The 16,833-nt window shown below is 34.6% G+C and overlaps 1 protein-coding gene across 4 annotated transcripts; it reads right to left on the bottom strand.

The window, feature by feature from the left end:
* Positions 1 to 1,526: 1,526 nt before the first annotated feature.
* On the bottom strand, positions 1,527 to 9,469 carry LOC18995800 (large ribosomal subunit protein uL10). Of its 4 annotated transcripts, none has more exons than XM_006846733.4 (5): positions 9,153 to 9,469; positions 6,205 to 6,321; positions 2,783 to 3,067; positions 2,221 to 2,289; positions 1,527 to 1,900 (listed from the first exon to the last, which is right to left on the bottom strand). In XM_006846733.4, exons 1-5 carry the CDS (start codon positions 9,282 to 9,284, stop codon positions 1,592 to 1,594), a joined length of 912 nt encoding a protein of 303 aa, XP_006846796.2. In that variant the 5' UTR covers positions 9,285 to 9,469; the 3' UTR covers positions 1,527 to 1,591. The 4 variants fall into 4 exon arrangements, with proteins under 4 accessions (XP_006846796.2, XP_088728126.1, XP_088728128.1 ...); XM_088872000.1 differs by having other exon boundaries at positions 1,527 to 2,040; positions 9,153 to 9,454; XM_088872002.1 differs by lacking the exon at positions 2,783 to 3,067 and having other exon boundaries at positions 1,527 to 2,040; positions 9,153 to 9,379.
* Positions 9,470 to 16,833: the final 7,364 nt, after the last annotated feature.

The following is a 16,833-nucleotide window of genomic DNA, read 5'->3' on the forward strand; positions in this document are numbered from 1 at the left end:
TTAATCTCTCTCTCACGCGCGCAGATTGTGAAATTGGCGCCCCCCTCTCTCAAAAACAACACACACATGGCCCTCTCCTTCTCATACATTGTGAAATTGATCTCTCTCTCTCAAACACATTGTGAAATTAACCTCCCTCTATCATGTATGAGTTGAATAAAGAACCTTGGCCCAATCAACCGCGTTTAAAAAAAAACTATCACATTTGACCGTTCAACTTATTTTGGTTGATATTATGTGGCCCTGTCGCTTTGTACCAAAGATAAATGATTTTATTATATAATTTTTATTTATTTATTTATCAATTGTTCTAAATCCAAATCTCTTTCATGTAAAATGGTTGTTTGTATAAACATAAAACCAAGAATTTAAGTGTTATATATATATATATATATATATATATATATATATATATGGATTTGTCTAGAGTTAACAACCTCTCAAAATACAAAGTTCAATTTAGAAAGAGTTGTGATGGGTATATTTATGAAAACAATCATTACCTTTTTATTAAAAAGTTATTTTAATAGATAACTTTATAATTAAACAAGAAAAAATTTGAAATTTTTACAATAGTACAATGACATTTTAGAAGTTAGTGTCTTGAAACTTTATTAGTTAAAATTTCTAATTTGCCCCTTATAGAGATGACAAAAATACCATTTGTCTTGTAGTATTATTTACATATTTGCCCCACAAAAATAATTTTTTTTTTAAAAAATAGATAATAAAATTAATAAATCCACCCTAAACAAAGAAAGGCTATATTAGGATGAGGTTTGTATAAAGTGTCAACCTTTAACAATCACGATAAGGTGCAACCCAAAATCTGTATTTTCAGTGCCAAAAGTCTTATCATAACCTAAAAGTCTATTTTTCACCGTTATAATGAAATTGAAAGCTCTATAAATCTAACATATGCACTCAATAATCTTGAAAATGGATTTACCTAGATAATATATTACAAGATGCACTATTTTCATGACTTGATATTCATTTTTTTTTTTATATCCAAATATATATATATATATATATACATCTTGATGTTAAGATTATAAATTAGAGAATTTTCTAATGACGAAATAATTTTTTTATGGGTTTTTTAGGTTCGCCTTACTTTTCCAGTATGAAGTTGACACTATATAGAAACCTTTTCCATAAGAAATAGGCATGGTCATTACAAGGTAGTCAGGGGCATTCTTTTACCTTAACCTCTACAAATATAAAAAAGAGAAAAAAAGGAGAGAGGCTCGCTCCAAATTTTTTTATTTTGTTCTTTTCTTTTAGGGCTAATGTCCACCATAACTTCCACTTAACAACAATGTCAATAAAAAATATAACAGTCCACTAAAGTGATAGCATTTCAAACAAAAGAGAACTATCACTTTCTCCAAACTTGGCCAAAAACATCTTCATCTTTTGAAAAACACTAAATTTTTTCACTCCAACCTCTTAGTAATTGATATGTAACTGTGTCGCATGGCCAACTAAGCAATTTAAGAGAGAGAGAGAGAAAGAGACCCAAAAACCCAAAATCATCCAATGACTTGATAAAACAAAACCACCAATCCAATACCATTACTTCAACATACTACTGGACATTTTGAGCCTGAGAGCTTGAATTCTCTGGCTGAGCATTCATGGTCATGTCATTCTTAGACCCATCCATACCTATGGGTGGTGAAGCTGCCCATAAAGCCACAATGGGGTATGAAAGGGCCATAGATAATGAAGCTAAAATGGAAGCTCCACTCTTGTAAATCTCATCCTCAGTGAGCTCGAGAACCTCAGGTCTGTACACTGAGCCATTGTCGTACACCGAGTGAACCACGAGTGAGTACGGCTTCATCCCCAGCTTTGTGAGCAAAGAAGACTCAGCAGATCCCGCCTTTACTCCCTTCTTCACGAGCTCGAAAGGAAAGAGAAATTCAATAGATTGTAGAGAGATGACAAGGGAGATACTATGGACATGCTGATGAGTTTGGCAAAATCCATGTTTCTCAAAATATAGGCCTTCTAAACATTCAAATTGCTACAAATCTGTTTCGAAACACTGTGATTAGAAATGAGCATGACCACTCCATGATGCCAAAAAAGAGCTCTCTCTATCTCTCTCTCTCTCTTTCTCTCTCTCTCTCTCAAAGGGAACAATTAGGAGAATGCAATAGGCGTGCAAACGATTATAACCCAAAAACACAGAAGAAACTTCCATAGTCATACCTTGAACTTGGCAACCTCATCATGCACTTCCTTGAGGTCACCTTTAGTGAAAATGAGACTGACGTTTCCCTGGAAACAAATTTAACCAACTCCCCATCAAATATGATGACTATAAGGGGCCTAGAAAGCAATCCCGAAGATTCCCACCAAACAAGAAAAAAGACTTCTTACTGCATCTTATGTATGAAGGGGTCTCTCTCTCACTCACACACATAATGAAACAGTACCCAAGAAGCAGTCCTGATGCCTCTCTCTCTCTCTCTCAATGAATCGGTACCCAAGAAGCAGTCCTCTCTCTCAATTAACCAGTACCCAAGAAGCAGTCTTGATTTCTCTCTCTCTCTCTCTCTCTCTCTCTCTCTCTCTCTCTCTCAGAGGGAACCAGTAACCAAGAAGCAGTTCTGATGCTACCCCTTCTCTCTATCTCTGACCCGTTGCCCAAGAAGAAAGAAAATATTTCTTTTTATACCTACTCCATTGTATATACTTATCCTAGCCATAAATGCCAAAGAACATGGAGTAAAACAACTGGAAAATAAATAAATAACCGCTAAAGGCTCACATAAAGAAGAGGAATGAGATTTAAGTAGGCCTTGTTTCCTGTCTTCTCAGCATGAGCCTTAATGGTTTGCCTTAGCACAGTGTTCTTGCTCATTATCACCACTGAATCCTGGCTGACTCCCTTGCGAACATTTTGCAATTGATTGGATCTTATATTATCAGCCTCTGCAACTAGAACCTGGTTGTATTGATCCAGCAATTGGCATACCTTATGGTCATATGCAAGCTTCTTTTCTCTCTTTGAAGACTTCACAGCCACCCCAAAATAATGTCTCCATAGGAAACCCTAAAATCACAAAGAATGAAGCATGGAAGGCAACTGACAGTCAATACATCAGATAACACAGACTCTAATTGATCTCGATAGTTTGGACTCGGGAATCAGAATCTTAACAAGTTCTCTTTGAAAGTTGAGGTCTCTATCTTTGTTTCTTTCTTTTTTTCCCAAAGTGTTAATGGTGGGAATGGAGCCTAGGACGTTATGTTGATTGTTGAGGCACCTGCCCCCTTAACCACTGATGCCCTGACTCCATTCCCTCTCTACTTTTCTTTTTTGGCAAAATAGAAGTCAAGCCTTTGATGTGAATTACAACTGTTAAATTGACAAAGATTTAAGTCCCTTGACGCGTGACAGAGGGAGAAGAGAACAATATTGAATCATGTAGAATAACAGACCCTTCTCTAGAGGAGAAGCATTAATCAACATTGATTCTTTTGCAACTACTGAAGGGACCGACGAGCAAAGTCGACCACAGCATCCACAAGTACTTGGGGTTTAAGATAGTTTTAGCTTTCATTTTCCTTTTTGGGTTTATGCTCTTGTTTTTCCTTTGTTTGTGTTAGCTTTATCATATGGGCTCTTTGTCCCACATCAACAAGGGAGGGTGAGAATTCTCCTTCTCCACTCAGTAGAAAAAGGTGAAGGCCTCCTTATGTAAATCATCAAAACATTGGAATGACTTGATTTATTATTTATTTATCTATTGTTTGAAATATTAATCTTCGCTTCTCTTTTTCTGAAACGTGTGTTACATTTACAATCTACAGTAGATTGTGTATACTGTTTAAGAAAATAAGTGATAGACATCCCAAAGAAGAAAGGGCTGCACAGTCTCACAAAATGGCGGAGCAGTCTGGAAGAACGAAAGACTTGCAGATAGCTTCAGAATTCAGCAAGGGTTAAGCACTTAGGCAGTATGTATATAGAGGCCCCTGTTCAGCCAAGCTATCTGCTATGCTGTTAGTCTGACTCTCTCACCAAATATAATGGAAGCTGCCATATTTGGTGGAACGTGACATTTGAGTAAAACAATAAGCATCTAATTGCAAAAATTTATTCAAATATGTGATCCTCTCCCCAAGTGCTTGTAGAGACCCTGTTAGCCCAGTTAATAGTGTTTCTAGAACCCCCCTCGACAGTCAGTGACTTGCCCCAGCTGCTGTCAAAAAATTTGCGTTCCTGTAAAAACATAAGAGCCACAGTCATGGTAAACTTAGTATTACCAGTGGGGCCCGGAAAAAAAGAAAAGGATAGGATCATAGGGGCCCTGGCTATCCTTGAAGATACCTCCCACTCCTGCCCTTCCCAGGTTTCCCAGTAAGCTCCATCAAATTTGAATTTGATGGTGCCTGGTTCAGAAGTTTGCCATAGAAACGACCTAGTGTTGGAAGCCCCACCAGCTCTGGCTAGGGCATCCCAGTTCCGCATAAAAGAGTGGTCGTTTTTTTTTTTTAATAAGTTTACTATAAACATTTGAGTGGTCTTGCCCATTCAAAAACCACAGTTTTGATGTTCTCCTTGATGCTTTGAATGGTTCACCCCTTGCCATCAAAAGTCCTGTTACGTTCTAACCAGACATTCCACATGAGGGCCATGATCATGACACTTTGAAGGATCAAGCCTGCTTTGGAAATAGAGGAGAAAAGTAGGCCAAGGATGGCTGTACTATGGTTCCTAGGGCAATATGTTGCTCCCCAAATAGTTGTGCAGTTGGCTCCATAGACACCCTACCGCTGGATAGTGAATGAAAAGATGGCCCTGTCTCTTTGCATCCACTGAAAAGAATACAAAGATTCAGCATGGTGAAATCATGCCCACCTCCCCCAGTCCCTCCCACCGCATGCAGGACAACAATTGCTACAATTTCTAAGTTTGAGGCACCCATATCCTAGCATTGAGCTTCTGTCAAATGATCAATCATTGCTCACAAGATAGCTCTTATGACATTTCACAGTTATCCAGTTGATCATGGGAATCGCGAGATTCTGTTCAGGGGTGTGGTGTGGTTTTCTCAACGACATGGTTGTTTTGGATAGAATTTCTCAAATGATGGAACATGACTTCAAACAAATGGTTTTTCTCGAACTAACACGGAGTTTTTCAAGCTATAGGAACAAGCTTAGGTGAAGTAGTTACAGGCACCAAACAAAGAAGTTGCTCAACATAAAATACCTGAGAAATCTCACCTTTTACCACGTATCGGACTGGTGAAATGGCAAAGTTTCCAGATAACAATAAAATTCTTGATTTTGTGAATGGATTATAGCAGTAATTTCAATACAGGTGTAAAAGGAACATTCAATCCCAACTCACATACTTTGGTGGTTCTAGAATCTCAGAATGGTACACATATTTGGATTGCATTGAACATATGACACCAATATTTCAGTTATTCTTCAATCAAAATTTTGGTTTCGTCCCCAGATTCTACTCTTGCAAACTCAAAATTTAAGTTTTCTTTTCAGCCAAAAACAATCCAACGTATTTATATTAAAAGAATCCATATACCATTACAGAAAGAGAAAAAAAAATCTAATTTTTTTTTTAGGAAAAAGGTTAACTAAAAAAAAAAACAAAAAAAAAAAATCCAAATTTAAAAAATTTCTTTTTCCATAAATTCCAACATTTTCATTTTTTGCTACATCAAGAGCTTGGAAAATTTTGGTTTCAAACCCAGTTTTGCAATGTTGGATTTGATATTCTGATGCCCCGCAAAATCTCCATAAGGACCTCTGGTTCTGTTTAGGCATCTAAATTTCTCAAATTACAATCCCGTTTTGTCATTTATAAATAAAGGTCTTAAGAAACAGAATCCGATTTTTACACAATAAATCAACTCAAACAAATAAACTATGTACACTAAGATCATACAATATTACGATCAACAGTATCAAATGCAAAAGATCGATTATTCAAATCCTAGAACACAGCAAGATTGACTATTCAATCCTAGAACACAGTAAAACTGATAATTCAAACCCTAGAACGCAGTAAGATTTTGACATTTATGCATTCGTCTATAGATACCAAATATTTTCTAATATCACTGGAGCTCATAGAAAATAAAAATCTGATTACATCTAATCCTTGAGAAAAGGTAACATGAATAAGAGAGAGAGATGGATGCTTGAACTATACATTACCTCTCCAAGCAGTTTCCTGGCTTTAATGGCGAACATTTGCGGGTTCCTCCCCAAATGGATTTGAAGAGAGACCAGAGAACGATATAAGAGCTCGTGGCGACAAATGAGAGCTAGGGCCTGAAGAAATGGAGAGAGAGAGTGGCGGGTGAAGGAAAAGTTTATATAAAGTCTCAAACTTTGAAGTAAGGTGCAACCATAGTTTATAAAATCTCCTTTCAATCGGCGATTATTTCAAAAAATAGGAGTTTTTATGGAAACAGTTTTAAACGGCAACTTTTTTGAGAAGGTCAGAAAAAATATCTTACTTTTTCCTAATAATGTTTAAAACGCCCTTTTCTTTCATAATAGGATTTAATTCAGGCAAAAAAATCGTACCTATTTTTACATATATTCTTTTTTGAAAGATTTTTATTTTTTTATTTTTATTTTTATTTTTCCGTTTTGTCTATTGCAACCATTGCTCCGTTTTTTTAAAAAAAATATTATTTTAAAAAAAAAACCTAAAATAGAATTTTTTATCCCAACTGTGTTTTTCAAAGCCACAATTGTATATTGAATGTATTAATTTATTTTTATTTTTTTTAAATCTAAATAAATAGATGCAGATGTTAGTTGTTATTATGGAAAATCATTGTGTATATGAAATACTGTTTATAGCAAATCATTTTGTAAAATAAATCATTGAATAAATAAAATCATATACATGCAGATTTCTGTAATTATTTGTGATAATTATTTTTATGAAAACACTGTTTATGGCACAAATTAGAGCCCAAAACATAGCCTTTTACGAATGAATGAGAAGAAGAGAGTGTGACTACACGACCAATTAATCAATCTTTGTTTTTTATTATGTGATAACAAAGGCAAACGTAAACTGTAAACTTATATGAACAAGCAATTGTACATAGAGGATTGGTTCCCAAATCTAATTGTTCAGCGGTGCCTGCTATTTTTCAAGAAAATGAAAAACCCACTTCCTTTTTTCTCTCTAAAAATCAATTAGGGCATCTTCACAAATCAGTATAGTTAGCGCTTTCTCTCAAACCACATCCCAAATCAGAGAGAAAAATCTCCTTCAAACTGTTCCAAATTCGCATCCCATCTTTTTTTTCTCTCTCTAAAAAATCAAGTTTGTGATGCCGATGAACTCTTCCTTCTTCCTTCTTCTCTATAAACCCTAATGACTATGAACCCAGCCCTATTTTCTTCTTTTCCTTCTTCTTCTTCTCTCTCTAAACCATAAACCCTAAAGACTATGAGCCTAGCCCTATTTTCTTCTCTTCTTCTCTCTCTCTCTCTAAATTGTAAACATAGAGATGTGAAATCCAAATTTCTACCGGCCTCTTTTCAATTAATAAAATTTATAGAACTTTAACCATAATTATGGAGTGACCATAGTCACCGTACTATAGTTAAAAGCAAAAATCGTGTCTTGTTTTTTTTTTTTGGTTCGACGTTTAAGTATTTAATGAATAAATTTATATAGTACATTTGTCACCAGTTAAAGCATTTAATGAATAAATTTACAAACCTCACCATAAAAAAAAAAGTTCTTTAGATGTCCAAAGAATTCCCGCTATTCAAAAAATTATGTGATGTAGTAGGAGCATTTTTCTCATTTGCTCATTCATGCTTTTCTACAATCAAAACTAGAGAAGTATGCATCGCCATCTGGTCAAAAGAGGTTAATCCTTTTTGAACACTCATATATTATTTGGGTACTTGAAAATATATTGTTTAAAAAATATACTACAAGCGTAATACATTATTGACGGAACACATTATCTGCAAAAGGATTGTCACTGTTTTGGTAGCATCTAAATGCAACTTGAGAAATACATTACTACCATTTGACTAGAAAATACTGTGTTAATTTTATCTATAGTAATGTGGGTTTTTTTTTTTTTTTCCTTTTTAGTATAAAATATCAATTCAAACTACTTTGATTTTTAAAATGTGGAGGTAATATCCACATTTTTACTAATTTTTCACAATAATTAGCAAAAGGATTTTTCATGGAGCATACATAAGGAATTCTAAAGATCAACTCCTACCAAAAAAGAGAGAAAATCAAAAGATATTTCAAGCAGGAGCTTCCATTAAAATTGCATTTCATATACCTTGAAATTTGCAAGAATGACCCCAGCTTTGATAGGGAAAGATGGTTTTCTATTTTCTACACTCTTATGTTTCAAATTCTAAAGAGAAAGCACCTTAAAAACTGGTGATCCTCAATTAACACAATAGATTTACAGACGTAATTATCTTTCAAGACATTATGACATACATGTGTTAGACATTACCTTACAACAACATAAGTCATTACCTTATCGCAACTGTATATAAGGGAAATTGTCATTTAAGCTAGAAGAGAAGAGACAGAAAGCAACCTAACATCCATTAAACTACTGTTCCACAAAAATCAACACACTTTGCTTCGATAATATATCATATTGTCCAAAATGGAACTCCAAGAGTGGCAAGCAAAACTGGAAATAACAACAAATTTTAATTAATCTATGCTCATATAGAAGAAATATGCTTATGTAGAAGAGATCAAAATTCAAATTAAAATATTTGTTTCAACATGTTTTCAATTGCCTTGATTGCTCGAAGACATTCAATCATCAAGCCCCAGTAAATCAAACAATAAAAACAAAATAATCGAACTTGGAATTGAATTGGGAATTTGTTTTTACAAAAAAAATAAAATTAAACATAACAGAAAATGAAAGCATGGATAATGTGGAATTAGAAATATAGAACACATTTTTGTCACGTATATTTCCAAAACACGGATCAATGTAATTCATGGCTTTCTACAAATCAAATGGCTGCAATGAAATAAAACTGGGGTTTGAATTTGAATTAGCTCGAAGGAATGCATAGAAGCAATTGATTGAAGAGTTCAAGCAAGTTTCTTACCGGGGAGGAAGAGGGCTTACCAGGGAGTAGGGTTTCACAGTCACTCTACTACTGATGGTTGCTCTGCCTACAATGGTCTCTGAAGCTTGAGGAGAGAGACCAACGGTTGCTCTGCTAGCTGGTGTGTTTTTTGGAGCTTCGGGATAGAACATGATGCGGTTAGTGCGTAATTGATTACAGTGTTTTGGGGAAATTTTGGATAATCTATTTTCATTTTCGAATCATTGAGCATACTTAAATACTATAAATGTAATATTTTATTGTATTTTATTTTTTTGTAATAGATTTTCAGGAATAAATTTTATAGGGCTACAATCTTATTAAAATAAGGAAAGCCACCGAAAATTACAGTTCAAGCACTGAAAAGCCTTTACATCACATGTCGATGTCAACATTATGGTTATGAAAAAAAATAAGATTTTAAGCTCTAAAAATAATATATTGTAACAAATTATCCGGTCCTTTCATGCTAAAAATAAGTGTTCATAGATCCACAAGATCTGTACTAGTTTTTTAGTTTCAAATCTTATTGTTGATGTTGGAAATTGATTTTAGATCCTTCATGGAGATTTTTATAGTTCAAAGTGCTTTCTGGACAAATATTTGAGGTGAGACTTTATTTTGTTTTTAAACCCTAAGTCGATATATATATATATATATATATATATATATATATATATATATATATATATATATATATATATATATATATATATATATATATATATATATATATATATATATATATATATATAAAAAAGAACAAATAGATTTTAAACCTTAGAAATAATACATATTGTAATGTATTATCAAGACCATCAATTTTCAAGATTTTTCAAAGTGTTCAAAGATATATTAATTTATTATATTAAGACAACATATTTCAGCATTCTTTGAAGACGTGCCCTACTTTGATTGTTTAGGGCCTATATTAAAAATGCCCCAAGTCGTAGTTCGTGGTGGCATGTTCCTCTCCAAATTTAAATCGACAAATTGCTCATGATTTTGCCCTAGTGACACTTTAGAGCTATTTTTAGGTAGTGACATGTTCCTCTCCAAATTTAAATCGACAAATTGCTTTTTAGGCTCATATATGATATGGGAAAGTATATAATAAGACCATTTACCTTTTGAAGAAAGTGGTCACAATTTAGGTGGCTGCATTTATTCATTGACCAATCTCAAAGTTCAAATTTTTTGTTTTTGAATTTTGTAACATACCCAGTATCAAAATTCACATTGAAAGGTTGCAAGTAATTGTGACCTCTTTATACCAAAGGTAAATGGTTACACTGTATACAATCCCATATGATATTGTCGAGAAAGTCTTTTATCACGATAAAATATCATTTTTATACCAAATGAGTTGGCTAGTAGACTTGAATTGTTGATGACGATTCACAGGAACCGATTTGTTCTTGATGATTCCTTATCCAAATTGGCCGGGTCTAATCCAAATCAACATTTTGTTAAACCTTGCCAAAAAAGCAATGGGTCTCAATGGTAGGGATGGCAACATGTTGGGTCAGGTCCAGGTCCAGGTCCAGCCAGTCTTGAAAAGGTATTATAGGACCTGGACCCAGACCTGAAAATATAGTGTGGAACCTAGACCCTAACACGGACCTGAAAATATATTGGGGGAATGATTTCATACTACGGTTGTATAGTAGTATAATGCAACCATCTTCAAAACTATGTTAGAGACATTTATTTGACACAAATTTTTAAATGTACATTCTTTTAACTCTAAAGAACAATCACAAAAAAGAAAATTTTGAAAAAATGCTGTTGAAAGTGTTTTTCTAGCCCAATTAATATAAGTCGTCCATTTTAGTGCAATGGTTAGATATAAGCCTCAAAAGGATTTTTTTATTTTCAAAATTTTTATATAGCGTTATCATCATTAGATTAACAATGCTAAAAAGAAAAAAGTGATATTGAATTTGTCAAGGCCTAGATCTTGAAATTTCCCAAACTGACGGTCAAGATTCATTGTTGGAAGATACTAATTTTGACCATATTTAGAGTGCAAATTGAATATCTTTTTCCCTAAAATTGATTATGAGGATGAAAGGAATGTGCAACCAAAATATGGGGTCATACAAATGTCAAAAACATGATTTTCTAGATGTGTGGTTGCATCATACTATAATACAACTGTTGCATGAAATCATTCCCCAATATATTGCCAGACCAATACACAACCCAATCTGACCCAAAAACTAATATATATATATATATATATATATATATATGCATTTAATTATTTTTCATAAATTAAGACCTGAAAATATACGCGGGACCTGAACTCAGATCCAACTAGATCCAGGCTCAAATAGTATTCAGGTCCAAATTTTGGATTTGGACTTAACCCGCAGGGTTCATTTTTTGAAGCTATACCCGGACCTGGATCAGGTCTAACCAACCCCTCGGTCGAGTCCAGGTCCATTGCCACCCCTTACTTGGTGGTTGAAATTTATGAATCAGTCTCTTTCAGCCAAATGGCAGCGAAGTTGTCAAGAAGCTACACAACTTCACAATGAGGTATGGTCCGCAAAATATGGGGTGGATAAGGATTGTCTGCCCATTTGGAATGGGCTAAGAAAGGGAGGGCCACTTCATTTTTTTGGAAAGGTCTTTTGAACTCTTGGTGAGTGATAGGAGAAGGGGACAAAACTCTTGCATTCAAGGATGTTTATATCTCCACAGAGGTTGAGGATGAGATTATTTTGGAGTGTGAATTAGATGCTTTGTTTTCGTTTAAATCTTTTTATTTATTACTATTTAAAATATAAAATAAATGGTATGATAGCATAAGAGCGAAGGTGTGGAAATGGCCGATCTCTAACAATATTCGAGTTTTTTTTTAAAAACGTATTCAAAAGAGACCATTTACTTTTTGTACAAGGAGGTCACAATTACTATGTCCATCATATTTCAAATCAAATAGTTGTAAGTATATTATTGACTAGACTCAAAGTTCAAAAATAAAGTTTTTGAACTTAATGACATATTTCAAATTTGGCATCTAATAGCTATGATTTGATTGTGCTTGCCTCGTACTAATGAAAAATGGTCTCATAGTATATAATCTCCTTTTCTTTGGGTATGAAGTTTGGGAAAAGTGCTTTTAGTGGATCAATTAAGGAAAATATGGCATGTAATAGTCACTGTTAGAAAAAACCGAATGATCCAACCACTAACCGCCCTGTTAGATCGGAATCAACCACTAGCTAGTTCCGATTTTGGGCAGTTTTGGTGATCAACCGGTATTTTAAAAAAATAAAAAAAAGTATATAAATTCTTAAAAATAAGGAATTTGATTTGTATTGCATTTTTTAATATTCTTTATATTATGGTAAGGATTAAAAATTGTTTTGGTCATTAATAGTGACTTTTATATTTTTTTCATCTTTTTCAAAAAAATTAAAAATACCCCTAGACACAAATTGATTCGTTAAAGTCCATTTTTTCATTATTTTTAAAAACTTCATTTGCATGTGTTTTGTTTTAATAATTCTTTATATGCTTTTCACGTTTTAATCGTTTTTTTTTTTATCGTTTTTACTTTTTCAATATTTTTTTGACCGCCCTGGACTTGCTCAGTTAGAGTAGTTGAATCGGCCAGTTTACTGGTTTAGGCCGGTTAAACCGCTTTTGGGCCCAGATTAACTGTTCCGATTCGATTTTACGAACATTGGTAATAGATGTGGGCCTTCAATTTATTAGTGTTGAGTTTGATTTTACCCATATTTGGGATTATCTCAATATTCCAAATCTACAAAAATCGAAAAAAAAAATTCAGAAAATTTTTAGAGATGTCATTTTGTGGGATACTTGGAAAGAGAGGAACATAAAGGTTTTTAAGGGCCTTGTACTTGGTGAGGAGACTGCGAAGAATAGGATTCTTGATTCCTTGTTCGTCAGCTAATAAATAATATGTGGGGATTTCAAAAGTATAGATAGAATGCTAAATTTTAGTAGTTTGATAAATATGAGTTGTTACCACCTCCTCATTGTTCATTGGAGTTGATGGTAGCTCGTTGGGCAATCCGAGTCTGGGAATGTGTGGGAGCTTTGATCATCGTTTATTTTGTGCTTTTCGGGTATGGGTCCAAAAATTGGACACCTGCCAGATTCGAATAAAATGAACGACCCCTTACGATTTCGGGTTCGTTTCTTAATCTGGGTTCCATATTATATTTTCGAGTCCAAGTCTAGGTCCAATTTTTGGACCCATACCCGGACTTAGAATGGGTCTACTCCTCAAGTCCTGGGTCGAGTTCGGGTCCATTTCTACCCTAGAGAGGTAAAGGTTGCATAAAGAAGAATTTAAGTGAGTTCTGAAAGTTTACATAATTCCGTGAATTTCAAGGAGGGCTCACCTTATTTAAGTGAGTTCTGAAAGTTTACACAATTCGGTGAATTTCAAGGAGGGCTCACCATAAGGTGAAAACGACTATCAAACTACCATCGACATGCTAACTTACAATACTATTTGTGATCATCCAAAAGATGAACATCTACATCTAAAAATGCAGGCTAATTTTCATTTACAGAAAAAAAAAAAAAAACCCTGTGAAGTTATTAAATTCGATATTGCTTTTTCATACTTTACTATACATGTACATTAGAAATGAGAGACTTATGGGTATGGCCTTTAATAGAGCAAAAAAGTGGACTACTCCCATTAGTTGGAAAAAGACTTTTGACAATGAGAAAGAAAACGTTTCCATAAGGTTGCAATCTTAAAATGTAGAATCACATATGCACCTCAAAAGTCCATCAGAAGAGGTTGCTTTAATGTAGAAAAGCCCTCTAATTGATCACCTCCATATCAAGATGCATGAATATGGAAAACAAAAAAATGAAAAAAAAAAAAAAGATTTTGAGTCCCCAAAATAGTGCATATTGCAGCATATTATCTAGGCCGTCTATTTTCAAGATTTTCACATGTTTATAGATCTATTTGATTTTAATTTTAAAGTTTAAAATTTTATAAATAGATATGAAAATAGATTTTTAAATAATCCTAAGATTTTTTAACACCAAAATTACATGTTGTGATAAAATTTAGAGACGCTCTTTAATTGGATTGTTTAAGAAACCACACCCATATTAGAAACAAGTTAGATAAATGTAAGTTCTTGAAAATATGCAACAATTCCGTTTAGAAAGAAGAAAAGAAATAGAAAAAAAGGAATCTGGGAATGGAAATTACGGAGTTTCTAATAAAGAACCCCACGTCCATTTTAATGTGCCATTATTAAAAGATTTCCCTATGAGGGAAGTAATGGAATGCTTGCTCCAAAATACCAACTTTCTCTCTGTAATGTGTGGGTTTCCCCATTTTTACAAAGATAAAATGAGGAAAATTCAAGGAGGTTGTTTAGGATCTCTGTTGCAATATCTACAATTCATCCTCTCTCTCTCTCTCTCTCTCTCTCTAAGAAGATAATGAATGCTAGGTTTCTTCAATGGTCTTTTTCTTCTTGTTCTTCTCTCGCCTCTCTCTCAAAGAAGAAGATGATGATGATGAATTGAACTAAGGGTGCAGTTAGCATACGGATGCATTCGTAGCTGTAGAGGTAAGGTACATCTTCCAATTTTATCATAATATATAATTTTGATGTAAAATGTTTTGAGGATTATCTCAAAATCTATTTTTATATCTAATTATAACATTTCAAATTTCAAAAATGGTTACAATCAAGTAGATCTATAAAAATCTTGAAAATGGACGGTGTAGATAATATATTGTAAAATGCACTATTTTTAAGACTTAAAATCTTTTTATTTTTCATGATCATACATCTCGATGTCGAGATGATCAATCAAAGGATGTTTCATCATTAAAACTACCTTTTCCAGTGAATTTTTGAGATGCATCTGTAGTTCTACATTATAAGGTTGCATCCTTATATAAACTTTTTACTTGAAACTAAAGGGCTTACTTGAGCATACTTTTTTTTTTTTTTTTTATGAATGTTCTCCCTCTCTCTCTCTCTAGGAAGAAGAGCATGAAAACAGGTAGTGGCCTGCTTGAGCATCCTCTTTGGGTGTGTTGCTACTGTTTAGGCTTCTTCCATCATCGTCATTTTCTTCATCCTCTCTCTCTCAGGAGAAGATGGACATTACTAAGAAGTCAGTGCTTCCTTTGTCACAATTGTCTACACCGGATTGCTTCCGCGGTCACCGTTCAAAAAAAAAAAAGAGTGCTTCCACAGTCATCGTCATTTATGCCATAGTCGTCGTCATCATCATCATCATCTCTCTAAAGTAAGACGTATGTCATCGTTGTCTACACCAGAGTGCTTCCATCATTGTCGTTTATGCCGTAGTCGTTGTCATCATCATCATCTCTCTTTAAACTAAGATGTAGGCCAACTCGCCCTGGAGGCACCTGGAGAACCTCCTGGAAGTTTCTCTGCAAACTCCACTGAGTTTTCCGTCTCCCCTCTATGCTAATGTCTTTTTCACACACACAGACTGCATGCGGACCATCTGTTTCATATCTTCATGGCCTTTCGCTTCATGCATATGCATGCATGATCAATGAATAGTTAGTAGATTGGCATATAAATCATTCATGCACAACTTTTTTAGCAAAAAAAAAATGTGCGAAGGGCCAGACAGCCCATCCCGGCCACATGAGTTGGCCCGACGGTGTGGCTTGGGCTAGGAGAAATGTCCGGCCAGCTCGGGTTTTTGTTTTCTTTGTTAAGTCTGCAAGGTCTGCAAGGTCCTGCCCAATCCGGGTGTAGCCCTGAAAAGCGCTAGCCTGGGCCATAAAATGTGGCCAGAGTACCGGCCCTCAGCCCCCCTCTTTTGTTAATATTCTTTCTTCGCAATCACCGAACCCAACCCAGCCGCAATGCGTGCATCAGGGCCCCTTTGGCCATACTAGGGAAGGGTCGGGCCAAGCAACCTAGGATGGGTCCCAGGCCGGCGCCTCTGAAGCTGCGCATGGCTAGGGGCATGCTCGTTGCCAAACCAACATAAGTAGTTTCACAATTTCACCATTATAATTGAGATGCTATATCATAAGGCAAAGTATATTATCATCCATTTAAGTCATGGCCAAGAAAGTCATCACCATGTCACCATCCGATCAAAAGGTTTAATGGCGATGGAGAGCACACTAGACAGTGAACTGTGGGACCCACTCTCCTTACATTACCCTCCAACCCCTTGATTGGAAGGTGATAAACCTCATTATCACATTTTTTACATGTTTTTATTATAATGATATGGACCATAAGTATATTAAAAAAGACAATAGACACTATAACCAATTATCTTGGTACAAAGAGATCACAACCACTCCTAATCGTCAGATGATTGAGAGCATATCATTTGCTTGCATAATTGGAAAAAATGTTTTCTCAAAATGTATGGCCAATGGCACACCCATAGCCGCCTCGTAACCCTTGTAGCTGGGTTTTTATGAAGGCCATATGGAATATATTATATTTTGTGGGATTGTATACAGGGGGGCATTTTTAGTTCATGAATAACTTTTTTAATACAAGTTCACACATTAGAAAAAAGGTGCGGTTCGTATAGAGCCGAGGCTCTAAACAATCAAAATAAAGCACACCTTCAAATAGTGTTGAAAAATATGGTTTCAATGCTATAAATCTTTGTGATAGCCTTAAAAATATAATTTTATCTTTAATTGTAAAATTTAAAGCTTAAAAA

Source organism: Amborella trichopoda, chromosome 7 (genome assembly GCF_054954075.1).
Source record: "Amborella trichopoda isolate Santa Cruz 75 chromosome 7, AtrichopodaSantaCruz75HAP2 v2.0, whole genome shotgun sequence".
In the NCBI taxonomy this organism is placed as follows: domain Eukaryota; kingdom Viridiplantae; phylum Streptophyta; class Magnoliopsida; order Amborellales; family Amborellaceae; genus Amborella; species Amborella trichopoda.

Excerpts from the sequence above, each read along its gene's own strand:
- LOC18995800 (XM_006846733.4), bottom strand. The coding sequence starts at position 9,284 with ATGTTCTATCCCGAAGCTCCAAAAAACACACCAGCTAGCAGAGCAACC. Across the intron at positions 2,290-2,782 it reads ATCTCATTCCTCTTCTTTAT|GGAAACGTCAGTCTCATTTT; the intron begins GTGAGCCTTTAG and ends ATTTGTTTCCAG. Across the intron at positions 1,901-2,220 it reads ATGAGGTTGCCAAGTTCAAG|AAGGGAGTAAAGGCGGGATC; the intron begins GTATGACTATGG and ends GAGCTCGTGAAG.